The sequence below is a fragment of the Phyllopteryx taeniolatus genome, chromosome 9, assembly GCF_024500385.1.
Source record: "Phyllopteryx taeniolatus isolate TA_2022b chromosome 9, UOR_Ptae_1.2, whole genome shotgun sequence".
NCBI classification, from domain to species: Eukaryota; Metazoa; Chordata; class Actinopteri; order Syngnathiformes; family Syngnathidae; genus Phyllopteryx; species Phyllopteryx taeniolatus.
The window spans coordinates 845892-860057 of NC_084510.1; the positions used below are offsets into that span (position 1 = coordinate 845892).

The 14166-nt window shown below is 45.4% G+C and overlaps 1 protein-coding gene across 9 annotated transcripts in view; it reads left to right on the top strand.

Annotated features, from left to right (window-relative positions):
* plxnb1b (plexin b1b) overlaps nt 1–14166 on the top strand; it is a 162513-nt gene that overhangs the window by 64581 nt on the left and 83766 nt on the right. For all 9 annotated transcript variants that reach the window (XR_009790236.1, XR_009790237.1, XR_009790238.1 and 6 more), the window contains exons 3-5: nt 9246–9295; nt 9739–9792; nt 9934–11101. Coding sequence is in view for 5 of the 9 variants with exons in the window: in XM_061785768.1 (XP_061641752.1) it covers nt 9776–9792; nt 9934–11101 (1185 nt within the window). In the remaining 4 variants the exon portion in view is untranslated. The remainder of the gene's footprint in view (nt 1–9245; nt 9296–9738; nt 9793–9933; nt 11102–14166) is intronic.

Below are 14166 nucleotides of genomic sequence, written 5' to 3' on the forward strand. Positions count from 1 at the left end.
GTTACATTTGTTTTGGGATTTTCTACTGTATATATTTTTGTCGCACTATGTAAGAGCAAGGATCACCAAAAATGGTGCCCGCAGGTACGAAGTAGCTCAAAGGACCACATGAGTAGCCTGCCGGTCTGTTCTAAAAATAGCTCACCAAGGATGGGACATTGTGATTTATTAACATGGAACACATGTACCAATTATTATATTTTTTCTTTAGAGAAAATAGATTGTGTTCAATGAAAACATTGTTTTTATTTACCTAATTTTTTCAAAATAATAAATTTTAGAGCTGGAATTGCAATACCGTGATCCCGCAATATTTTTGCCCGAGGTTATCATATCGTCAGAATCTGATACCGGCCCATGCCTGCTTCTGAAGTCATACATTTGCTGAAATTACCTTCAGTTAGGTTATAAGGGCTATATAGGGATGGGAAAGTTTGCAACTTTGGGTTTGTCTGATCCCTGTTTAATCGAGTTAATACCAACAAACAGGCACAAACCTAAATCTGCAAAACCTGTGGTGAAAACAGTGAAGACGTAGACCATTGAAACAAAGCTGAAAGTACAGGTTTCTATAGACTGTTCAGATTGGCGTGTCTTTGAAACTTCAACTGGCATTTTGGATGAATATACAGACACTGTGACGTCCTACATCAGTTTTGGGATGATGTTAGTGTTCTAACGTAGATGTTCCACTTGTTCACTAACAACAACAACCCGTGGTTCACTGCCAAACCTTGAGGAGTGGGGACAGAGTCCTGTACAAGTGGGCCAGAAACCACCTGCCAAAGAAAATTAACATCGCTAAGAGAACCTAAATTTTTTTTTCTGCTAACGACTTTAGACGTTAGAGTGACAAGGGCTGCAAACCATCACCAATTTAGACCATCCCCCCAAATGAAGTACAATAATGGCATGGCTGATGACTAAATCTGTTCTACTGCAGATTTGAAAAGGACATTCACACCCCATACTCACCCATCCCCACCACCAAGGACCGACTGTACACCGTCTGGCTTTCTCTCCTTCCTTAACTATTCATGAACAGGATGTGAGGCGGCTCTCCAAGCAACAAAATATCAAGAGGGCTCCTTGCCAGGATGGCGTCTCTCGCTCTTGACTAAATCTCACTCAAATCTTCAATAGATTTCTGGAACTGTGTGAAGACCCATCCTGCTTCAAATGTTCCACCATCATCCCAGTTCCCAAGAAATCTGTGTTGGGACTGAATGACTACAGGCCTGCTGCTCTGACATCTGTGATAAAAGTGTCATAGGACCCCTGCTGGACCTTCTGGAATTTTCCCATGGTTGGTGGAGGATACAGTCAACATGGTTCTGGTCTGTATCCTGGAACACGTCAAAGTTGCAGGGAGCTACGTGAGGATCCTGTTTGTGCACTTCAGCTCTGTGTTCACCACGATCATCTCTGAACTCCTCTCCTCCAAGATCCTCCATCTCGGCATCTCTCTTGCCATCTGCCAATGAATTAACAGCTTTCTAATGGGCAGGACACAGCAGGTGAGGCTGGGGGAAACCATCTCATCCACACGCTCCATGAGTGCCACGGCCCCCCAAGGATGTGTCCTCTCTCTGCTGCTCTTCTCTTTCTACATGAAGTACTGCACCTCAACACACCCAACTGTCAGGCTCTTGAAGTTTGCCAATGACATCAGTCATCGGCCTCATTATCAACAGAGGTGACTCTGCATATCGACAGGAAGTGGAGTGGCTGGTGCTCTGGTGCAACAACACAACCTAGGGCTGGACAAGCTCAAGACCGTAGCGATCATTGTGGACTTCAGGAAACATCCTTTGCTACAGCTGTCCCTCACACTTTTTCAAACTGCCCTGTTTCAACCACTGAGACCTTCAAGTTCCTGGGAATTACATTCTCTCAGGACCGGAAATGGAAGACCAACATCAACTTCATCCTCAAAAAGGCCCAGCATTGGAGGATCTACAGTGTATCACACAGCTGCTGAAGAAGCACGGCCTGCCATTGGACCTGTTGAGTCAGTTCTACATAGCAGTCATTGAATCAGTTCTGTGTTCATTTATCAGTCTGGTGCTGCTCTAAAGAAGGACAAAGTCTGACTGCAGCGGACAGTTAAGTGAATCATCGGTACCCCGCTACCTACTCTTGAGGACTTGCACATTGCAAGAACTGCAGAATTCATACTTTCTGCACCTTGCAGACATGCAGCCGCAGAAAGAATAATTTGGCCTTAATTTTCCAGGCATGACCAATTAACCTAGTCTTAATCCAACTGTTAACATTCGCATAGCAGTTGGAGTGAGCGTAAATCCATTAGTCATGCCTGGAGATGGAACTGTGAGGCAGATGTGCTAACCAGTCGGCCACCGTTTTATCTATCTTTATCTTGTGCTTTATACATAAAGAAAATATTTTTTTAAATGCCAATACAATTATGTAATTTAAAGGAAAAATACTAATCGAGGTATGAAATTACCGATATCGACTATCAAATTTGGTCCATATCGCACAGCAATACACAACACAGTAAGAGTGTTCCGGTCTTGGTTGCCCAGTTGTCACGGTAACGGCTGGAACTGATTGTGAGGGAGCTAGCTTCCGTTAAATAGAAAGGATAGAATTTTGCACTCTTTGGACACTTCATTGACAATTTAGCCTGTTTGCTTAATTTTCTTGTAGTGTTGAAACGACAAACCCTAATTCCAATGAAGTTGGGAAGTTGTGTATAATGTAAATATAAGATTTTTGGGGTCGAGGCTAACCTTTAATTAGCCAGGGTTAGTTCTTTGGGCTATTAAGTTCAGCAATCATGGGAACTTCCCTTGACCCATCCAGTTCCTCTGCATTGACAAATGGAACAACCACACACCCTGTCAAAACTTGAAGTAACTTTTAGTTTATTTCTGGAACAGGTTTGCATTCATGGCCAGATTTAATGCAGTGATTGCTGCTTTATGCTTACTATAAAAATGTTCAAAGCCAACACTATAGCCCATAAGACTTTTCGTGATGCTCTATACTGTATTTCTGTTGGAGTCTGCCTTTTGCCTGTTTTGACTACTGTACTGCCATCAGAAAATGACACATGAATATAAATAACCATGCACTTTCATTGTATATAAAAATGATCTCTGGAGATCAGAGTTGATGACAAGCATTCAGTTATTACATAGCTAGCCTTGAAGCTGTATCCAAATGTTATTCGTAGACACCATAATTATAGCAATTCTGGCAAAATGTTACCACCAAGATAGGTCAACTTCACTTTCACAGCATGTCTTGAATTAGATGCCTTATTGTGGTTTATGTAAAATTTAAATATAAAATGGATAAGATTTGCATATCTCCCTGATTGTTTGGTTGCCTCCAATTTTTTTTTCTCCCACAAATTTGTGCAAAGCAAACCACAATGCGAGCTAATTATATATGTAATGCCTTTGTGCCTGTGCATGTGGGGAGGAGGTTATTTCCAAAACATATTTGCTCAAATTGTACTGGGGAGACAAAGTAGCACTTCTCATTAGAGAATGAGTGGGTGTTGAAAGAGACATTGTGGGTATGCCCTATAATTAATGTCTGTCTCCCACTCTTTTTATCATGATTAATCACATTCCATCATTTTTCTGTGCTCACTGAGGCTTGCAAGTACAAATATACTTGTGTGTCATTTCCTTTGCCATTTCTCCAGTTTTGTTGTGTTACACCACAGATCACTCGAGTAATTATTCCAGCATTTTGCTGCAGGTGAAGAATGTTGGCTGGTTGAGTTTACAATAAAAAGGTAAAGATTCAATCAAGGGGGTAATGACTGCACTGAATGTGGGGCATCGAGATTCGAGAAACGACGGGAACCGAGACTAACATGCCGGTTCTCCGGGAATCGTTCAAATTTTAAAAATTCGGTTTTCAGCTTCGCCTAGAGTGCACCGAGGACGAAGAAGAAAGTGGCGAAAACCAACGAAGTGGTGAAAACCAACGAAGAAGAACGCGCACGAAAACGTGCTTTTGCCCAATGGCAGCGGCGAACAAAAGTGTTAACTGTGTTAAAATAAATGACCAGTCATCTCAGGGGAGCACTTGGGTTCAGATTATATTATGGAAAGGAGGCTTTCACGATGTATAGAAGTCTGACGCGCTCCCTCCCGCTTCAAGCCTCAGCCTACACCGTGCGAAACTTCAGTCAATTGAAACAACAAAATACGTCTATGCCAACGTTGAGGCAGCTAACAAGTTAAACGGTGGGTTGCACTCTTTCTTGCACTGATGGTTTGGAGTGGTTATTATTTATATATTTATTATTGAGCAAGGGAATTCACTGCCATACTGCTTGTGGCTGTCTATATTCCTCCAAACTCCAGCAATAACAGGAGTCAGGCGCTAAATGAGCTTTACCATCATATCAGTGAACAGCTGACGGCCCACCCGGAAGCTTTCCTCATCCTAGCTGGGGACTTTAACAATGGTGACCCCAAGGCTATGTTTCCGAGACTCTACTCAAACATCGACTTTCCAACAAGGGGAAATGACACTCTGGACAATGTCTTTAGACCCCTGAGAGGGGCCTACAAGGCCTTTCCCCTCCCCCACCTCGCCGCCTCAGACCATCTCACTGTTATGCCAATGCTTACAGGCCACTGGTTAAAGTCTTCCACCAGTTAGGAAACAGGTACGAGTGTGGCCATAAGAATCCCTTGAGGCACTTCAAGACTGTTTCGCCACCACAGACTGGACCATGTTCAAACAGGCTGCCACCTACAACTCCATCACAGACCTTCAGGAGTACACAGAGACTGTTACTGCCTACATCACCAAGTGCATGGATGATGTCACCACCACTTAGTCCATCACTGTCTGTGCTAATCAGAAGCCATAGCTGTCGGGGGAGGTCTACAGACTACAGAAGGTCTGCAACACGGCTTTTAGATCTGGGGATGAGGAGGGCCTGAGGACAGTCAGGGCCAATCTGTCCCGTGGGATCAGAGAGGCCAAGAGGGAGTACTCCAGGAAGATCGCCCACCGCTTCAGTGACAGCAGTGACGAGCGACTAGTCATGCACCACATCAAGTCCTCCCCCCCTTGGACTCCTTCCAGTTTGCATATCGGTCCAACCAGTCAACCGATGACGCCGTTCTCCACTGCCCTCCACTCTGCCCTCACACACCTGGGGCCTCATGTACAAAGACTTGCGTGGATTTCCTCCTAAAACATGGCGTACGCTCAAATCCAGAAAACGTTGTACGCACAAAAATATCCAGATGTATGAATTTGTGCGTACCCTTGAATCCAAGCACATTCGTACATCCCAATCAACGTGGAAATGAGCGCACATGTTGGAGTAGCCGACCCCTCCTTGTCCACGCCCACATTTAAATATGCAAATCATATTTAAATGAACCCTACACCTGAGTTCCAGATCTCTGCATGATCAGGTGAAAAAAAAGGAAAATGAGCAAGGTAATGAAGAAAAATAATTTTGCTGAATGTGAAGTTGCTCAATGAAGTGGAGGTGTGCAAGAAAATCCTCTTTGGCACGCTGTTCTCTGGCGTTAACAACACGCGAAAGAGGAATGAATGGGACAGCGCGTGTGCGGTTGTCAATGCTGTGGTGACAGAATAGCGCGCACACGCTGAACTAAAAAAGTAGTGGTCACTAAGGTGGACGTGAAGCGGAGGACAGCTGCCCACCACCAAAGTGTGCCCAAAACAGGCAGAGGAATCGGCGCCGAGGGCCTCACCCCGTTCGAGGAGAGAATCGCTGCGATCATGGGTGACGCTGCTCTCTCAGGGATGATGGGAGGACGTGGCTGACTATGATCACCCCACAAGGTTAATACCATGTATTTTTAGAACTCATAACAAATGTGTTTATATAGTGTCTTGAGCCCCCTCCTCTGCACCCTGCTGACCCATGACTGCACACCGACATACAGCGCCAACATTTTCATCAAGTTTGCAAACGGCACAACTGTGGTGGCTTCATCAGCAACGAGGATGAGACAGACTACAGGAGTGAGGTGAGGCGCTTGGCTGGGTGGTGCATGGACAACAATCTCTCCCTAAATGTGGAGAAAGCCAAGGAGATTGTTGTGGACTTCAGGCGAGCGCACTCCCAGCATGCTCCCCTGAACATCAATGGTGGAGAGAGTGTGCAGCACCAAGTTCCTGGGAGTGCACATCACCGAGGACCTCTCCTGGACCAGCAACACCTCATCACTGGCCAAGAAACCTCACCAGCGGCTCTACTTCCTGTGCAAGCTGAGAAGAGCCAGAGCCCCAACCCCCATCATCATCTACAGAGGGACCATAGAGAGCACTTGACCAACTGCATCACTGTGTGGTAAGGAGCCTGCGCCGCATCCTGTCGCAAGAATCTCCGTCATATAGTGAGGGCAGCTGAGAAGATCATTGAAACCTCTCTTCCCTCCCTGCAGGACATTTACAGCACCCGCCTCACCCGCAAAACCCTCCGCATAGCGGTGGATGCCACCCATCCATCACAGTCTCTTCAGTCTGCTGCCATCAGGGGGGAGACTGCGGAGTCTGCGGCCAGGACTAGCTGACTCAAAGACAGTTTTATTCATCAGGCTGTCAGGAATCTGAACTCACTGCCCGCTCCCCCTTCTACCTCTTGTGTCCTTTGCCCACCTGAACTCTGACGCCCCAGATACATGCACACACACACACATACACACCAGAGTAAGGGTCGCATCAGCCACTTTCGCAGCATTGGGGTTTTGTCATCTAATTTATTTCAACTTTGCCTTGGTTCTCTGAACTTGACTATGTTGCACATGTCTCCCGATCTTTGATATCAAAATCAGAATCATCTTTATTTTGCCAAGTATGTCCAAAAAAACCACACAAGGATTTTGTCTCCGGTAGTTGGAGCTGCTCTAGTACGACAACAGACAGTAAATTGACAGAGAACACTTTTGAGACATAAAGACATTGAGAAAAACAGTCACTGAGCAATAAAAGGTTGCTAGTAATCTGGTAATGCCGGTACAATTTTTATTATTTTTTTGACAATTGTGCAAAAAGATGTCCTCTAGCAATTAGAGCAGTTTGAATGACTAATAGTGCAACAGTCTGGTGCAATGACCATTGTGCAAAGGGCGCCGAGACTTCAAGGAGTGTATGCAGTTTAAAGTGATGAGTAGCGCGATAATCTGGGACAATGTTGATTGTGCAAATGTTGCAGATGCTACTCTGGCATGAGTGGCCAGTATTGGTCAACAACAGATATGCAAATAGTGCAGCGTGGCGAGACAACTACAGTGAGTGCACGAGTAATGTATAATTGGCCCCACAGAAATGTGACAACAAACTCAACAAAAATTGCCAGCATCTTGAAATGGAATTGTAGGTCAGGTGTTTAAGAAGTTGATCGCAAGAGGGAAGAAGCTGTTGGAATGTCTGCTAGTTCTAGTTTGCATTGATCGGTCGCGCCTACCTGAGGGAAGGAGCCGGAAGAGCTGGTGACCGGGATGCGGAGGGTCCGAGAGGATTTTGCACGCTCTTGTCTTAGTTCTGGCAGCGTGCAACTCCTCAAGGGGGGGTAGGGGGGTACAGACAATCCTTTCAGCAGTTTTGATTGTCCGTTGCAGTCGGAGTTTGCCCTTTTTTGTAGCAGCACCAAACCAGACTGTGTTGGAAGAACACAGGACTGATTCGATGACCGCTCTGTGGAACTGCCTCAGCAGCTCCTGTGGCAGGCCGTGCAGAGTCCTGACGTCAACCCGATAGAACACCTTCGGGATAAATTCGAGCAGGGACTGAGAGTCAAGCCTTCTTGTCCAAATTAAGTGTGTGGCCTCACAAATGTGCTTCTGGAAGAATGGTCGAAAATTCCCATAAACACACTCCTAAACCTTTTAGACAGCCGTCCCAGAAGAGTTGAAGCTGTTATACCTGCATAAGGTGGACCAACATCATATTGAACCCTATGGATTAGGAATGGGATGTCACTTAAATTCATATGTGATTCAAGGCAGGTGAACGAATATGTTTGCCAATATAGTGTAGATGAAGACCCCAAAGACTAATTTATTGTCTTTATGGGAGCTGAGGTATGTGTTATGTGGGATCGACTCCTGTTGGCTCCCGTTGAACTCAAACCCTGATGAAACGGATGTTTTTCTTTTTACATACCAGTTTGTTTACCTCAATTTCTTCTTTGTGACCACATTTGGACACACTTGCACAGCTTTCCACGATCACCAAATTCATTAAATAGTTGCAATAATGTGACATCAATTTATACTGATAAAATGGTAGTTAACAATATTTTACAGTGAGCCTGCAAATTGCCTGGGGCCTCATGTACAAAGACTTGCGTGGATTTCCGACTGAAACAAGGCATACGCTCAAATCCAGAAAACGTAAGCATAAAAACATCCAAATGTATGAATCTACGTACATATGAATCCAAGCACATTTCCTTCGTACATCCCAATCAACGAAGAATTGAGCGCACACGTTGAAGTAGCTGGGGTCGGAAGAGCGCACACACGGTGAACTAAAAAAGAAGTGGTCAGACATAAAGGTGGATGTAAAGCAGAGGATTTCCTTATTTTCCTTTTGTAAAAAGTGTATTCGATTGTTGTTACTTTTTTATTTACACATGTAGAATACAGTTTTACTGTAATGGAAAATAACCACCAATAAAGAATGGATTCTAACTCTTTCTTTGGTAAGGAAACAGGTAAATGTGCTCTAATTGAAGATTCACATTGTTGAATAGTATTTCTTTCCATTTTCTTTATCGGCTAAGCCAATTTAAGATGCCCCTGAACTTTTCAGTGATAATCCTGTTTCTCAGATTTGGCATGTTGGGATGTGAAAGAGTAAAGGGAAAAAATTGTTCACAAACTGAACATGGGACTACAGAGTCAGGTTCTTTGGTTGTGCTGTTGATTTGGCTGTATCTTTGAAACTAAAGACCTTTTGCATATTGTATCCTAGCAATGATTGAAGACCTTTTACGAGGACCAACTCACTGGAGGGTACTCAAAGCCCTCTTCGATTGACACTATTTACTGGGGGCTTTTTTTTTACATGCAAAAAGGATGTAGTAAGTCAAACAATAGTGTGACAGGAATTTGATTTGGAAAAGGCTTCCCACGGTCTTTCCAGTGATGAAGTCCAAAGTTTACAACATTAGCTTTCCTGCCAAAACTCATACTGTATGGAAATCACATTTAATCCAAAAAATAATTTTGATTGATTTGGTCTTTCTCGGTGTGTTTCAGATTATGTACGCCACAACTGCTGTACGATTAAGAGGTGAAGAAAACAAATGGTAAGTTGTCAAAACATTTATATGAGGTTGATATGAAAAGAAATCATTTTTGACTCAAAGTATTTTTTTTTTAGTATTTTTTGCCTCATTATTCATAAAGCCACCGTTTCATGTCAATTCAATGGAAGACAGCTATAGGCCCTCCTTAAAATGTTTAGACATACCCGCATATTAATAGTTTACACCATAAATGTACCACAATTTACGATCCCAAAACACCTCAATATAATTTCAAAATCATTTTACCCTTAAAAACAATGGCTGAACGGTGATTTGATTTCGACAAAATGCACCAGGAGTGTGTGTGTGTACTGTACCTGCACATGCGGCGAAGCGTCTAAGCTAAATTAAGCTGCTCTTTGACTTACAAAGATGTTGGCCACTCAGTTAAGCTTTATCACTGCAACATACTTCCTTGACACCAATGACTGCTTTTCTTTTAGGAGCCATCTTGTGGCATCTTAGTGTTATAGGAAGAGTATGAAACCCGGGAATAGGTAAGTTTTTGAATGAATAGCTGATGAATAGAATAGGTTCTACAGCAAAAAAACAAATAGGTGAATTCGAAAATAGCCAGCAGTGACTGTCGGGATGTATATTCTGTTTTTAAGAGCCTCTTCCTTTTTTCTTTTCATTAGATCTGCTGCCATGCCAGTGTGGGTGATATGTCATCTTCCAGTGATAGCAGTGCGATCACTGCTATCACTTGTGCTATTAGCAACAGGCTGGGGCCTTACCTCGAAGCCTGGTTTTGTGGTACAAGGAAAGGACTCATATTCTGCCTTTTATCCCACTTTCGTACGGAATGACACAGAATTTGAGCACTTGGCCTTGCATCCTCACCCCAATGTGGGTCGAGTTTATGTTGGAGCTTGTGACAACTTGTTTCAGTTGGACAAATTGCTCCAGCCTGAACTCCAGGATCACACTGGACCAGTCAAAGACAGCCCAGAGTGCTTGCCTCCTGTAACCGAGAGTAACTGCCCTCAAGCAAGGCTCACCAGCAACCACAACAAGCTCTTGCTGATTAACCCGTACTCCATGGAACTTATTACTTGCGGCAGTGTCAACCAAGGTATCTGCCAGAAACGAAGTCTTGATTCTATCAAAAAGGTGCTGTTCTCCACTGAGACACCAGTGGATACTCAATATGTAGCAGCTAATCACCCCAATGTTAGTACTGTTGGACTCATCGTTCAGTCGCATCCGCACAGGCAGCCGGTTCTTTTTGTTGGTCGAGGCTACACAAGCAGCCACCCACCCATCGCCACACGAAACCTGGACCAGGAGCCCATCTTTTCTTATGAGGAAACTGCAAAGTTGGCTGTGGCTGGTCGCCTCTCTGAATATGACCATCATTTTGTAGCATCCTTTGCCCACCATCATCACGTGTACTTCCTCTTCTACAGACGAGACTTGAAGTCAAAATCACGCGAGTACCGCACCTACATCTCACGTGTATGTTTGGATGACCAAGCCTATTATTCGTATGTGGAAGTGCCCCTCACATGCCATTCCCGGGCAGGGAAAAATTATAATCTCCTTCAAGCAGTCCAGCTTGGGTTCTCCAAAGATGGCACAGGGAGTCAAGGGTCTGAGATTGTTCTTGGTGTTTTTTCCACTCGGTTGGCTTCATCAAATCGACCCAGTGAGGACTCTGCCCTATGCATGTTTAACCTGGAAGATGTGGACCGCAGGATTAACTCCACCAGAGACCTGTGTTACACAAAGATGGGCAGAGTGTCCGGAACGGAGGCAGCCTACATCGAGTACGAAGTCAAATCTAAATGTGTCAACCTGCTAGAGGTGAGTTACCCAAACAAAAAATAAAATTAAAAAGAAAGCCGTGTCTTTATGCTTTGAATTACTGAAGTGTACCCTGCTATTATTATTATTATTATTTATTTTTGTTTTTTTATTATCCATCCAGTTTCCGTACCGCTTATCCCCACTAGGGTCGCGGGCGTGCTGGAGCCTATCGCAGCTGACTCTGGGCGAGAGGCGGGGTACACCCTGAACTGGTTGCCAGCCAATCGCAGGGCACATATAGACAAACAACCATTCGCTCTCACATTCACATCTACGGGCAATTTAAAGTCTTCAATTAACCTACCAAACCATGACCATTGGTCAGAATTAACTTGAATGACAGTTTTTATGCTTTTTAAACAAGTTCCACTTGTGAAGCTCATTAACAGCACTTTTGTGATGCCCTCAACTCCTCAAGTTTTCGTTGAAAGCGCTCCACTTGTTTGTCTTAAATGTGTTTTTAGCTAGCCTGTTGTGCAGTATGCATGAAATAAGATGCTCCACAGAAGAGAAATAAAATGCAGCAGCAACACTTTTGACACTGTAGCGGTGTCAGCTTTAAAGCTTTTAAACAAACATATCAGTATACCAACAGTTTAGAGACATAACAAAGGGCAAAACGTGAATGATAATCCACCAACCTCCTTCGCGTTATATTTCATTTAAGACAGCCGAGCATGAAACATCGAACTGGCCAATTGTCTGCTTGTTTCATTCCTCTAAAATCATTGGCGAAACGTAAATATAAGCAGCAACCCGAATTAAATGTACACGTTCATGTGGAGTGGCTGTTGGAAGCTGACACTGGTCATGTGTCGACGTCACTCCATGCTAACTTTAGCTTGATACCTGTGGCTGCTAGCAAAACGATCTGCTATCTGAACACAAAGTTGTTTCTAAGCAGTGACTCATTAGGACACCACCGTAAAACTTTAGGATGAGGTCGAGACGTAGACTGGCACTTCTTCTGTGGCAATTCTTCTTCTTTTCCTAATAATTGTGGATTACAACTCCTAGTACATAGCGCCAACTACTGTACAGGATGGACTTAGCAGTCAAAAGGCATCACTGATTTCAAAATGCAAACGGCTCCTTTCGACGAGACGTCTAGAGATGTCAATCATCTGGGGAGGTACCTGGGGGGTCCAATCAGATTTCAGGGGGTCGGTCCAGTGCTACCCCGGCCTCCCCTCTGGCTCCGCCCCTGCATGCAGCTCTTAAATTGTGATTGCCCAAACTATTTCAGCCCTGTTCTAACTTGAGAAAACACCTTGCAGTAAGTTGCAGATGTTTCTCTTGTTGTTTTGGCAGTGATCTGACAGCATTAGCCTTATCATATGGTGTCGCACACGCAGACACAATCACTAAGTCCGGTCAGCAAACAGCTTCTCCATGAAGTCATTTAAGTGAATAAAGCAAATAATGTTTCTGTAGGGCCCAATGCATGTGTTGTTGTTTTTTGGGCAATTTAAAATTGGTAAAATGGTGGCAGATGTGTGTCAACTCTCATATATTATTATTTTTTTATATTTGATGTTCATGCTCTGATTAAAAATTATTTTATTTTTTTTTAAATCAGAAGTTACTCAAGTTACTCTTTACTTGAGCAGTTTTGTCATTGAGTACTTTCCTTCCATCCATCCATTTTATACCGCTTATCCGAGGTCGGGTCGCGGGGGCATTAGCTTTAGCAGGGACGCCCAGACTTCTCTCTCCCCAGCCACTTCATCCAGCTCTTCCGGGGGGATCCCGAGGCGTTCCCAGGCCAGCCGAAAGATCTAGTCTCTCCAGCGTGTCCTGGGTCGTCCCCGGGGTCTCCTCCCGGTGGGACATGCCCGGAACACCTCACCAGGGAGGCGTCCGGGAGGCATCCGAATCAGATGCCCCAGCCACCTCATCTGGCTCCTCTGGATGTGGAGGAGCAGCGGCTCTACTCTGAGATCCTCCCGGATGACCGAGCTTCTCACCCTATCTCTAAGGGAGAGCCCGGACACCCTGCGGAGGAAACTCATTTCGGCCGCTTGTATCCGGGATCTTGTTCTTTTGGTCACGGCCCACAGCCATAGGTGAGGATAGGAACATAGATCGACCGGTAAATTGAGAGCTTCGCCTTTCGGCTTAGCTCCTTCAGCGACCACCAAAGCTGCATTCCGCTTGGCCAGCCGGTACCCATCAGCTGCCTCAGGAGTCCCACAGGCCAAAAAGGCCCGATAGGATTCCTTCTTCAGCTTGTCGGCATCCCTCACCGTTGGTGTCCACCAATGGGTTCAGGGATTGCCGCCACGACAGGCACCAACCACCTTACAGCCACAGCTATGGTCGTCCGCCTCAGCAATGGAGGCCACTTGGACCCCGCCTCCCCCGGAACATGAGCAAAGTTCTGTCGGAGGTGGGAGTTGAAACTCCTACTGACAGTGGATTCCGCCAGACGTTCCCAGCAGACCCTCACAATACGTTTGGGCCTGCCACGTCGGACCGGCATCTTCGCCCACCATCGGAGCCAACTCACCACCAGGTGGTGATCAGTTGACAGCTCCATCCCTCTCTTCACCCATGCGGCCGCAAATCCGATGACACGACCACAAAGTCGATCATCGAACTGCGACCTAGGGTGTCCTGGTGCCAAGTGCCCGTGTGGACACCCTTATGCTTGAACATGGTGTTCGTTATCCGTGATGACCACAGAAGCGTAATAACAGAACACCGCTCGGGTTCTGATCGGGGGGCCGTTCCTCCCAATCACGCCTTTCCAGGTCTCACTGTCATTGCCCACGTGAGCATTGAAGTCCACCAGCAGAACGATGGAGTCCCCAGCGGGAGCACTCTCCAGCAACCCCTCCAAGGACTCCAAAAAGGGTGGGTACTCTGAACTGCTGTTTGGTGCATAGGCACAAACAACAGTCAGGACCCGTCCCCCCACCCAAAGGCGGAGGGAGGCTACCATCTCATCCACCGGGTTGAACCCCAACGTACAGGCGCCGAGCCGGGGAGCAATAAGTATACCCGCACCTGCTCGGCGCCTCTCACCGTGGGCAACTCCAGAGTGGAAGAGAGTCCAACCC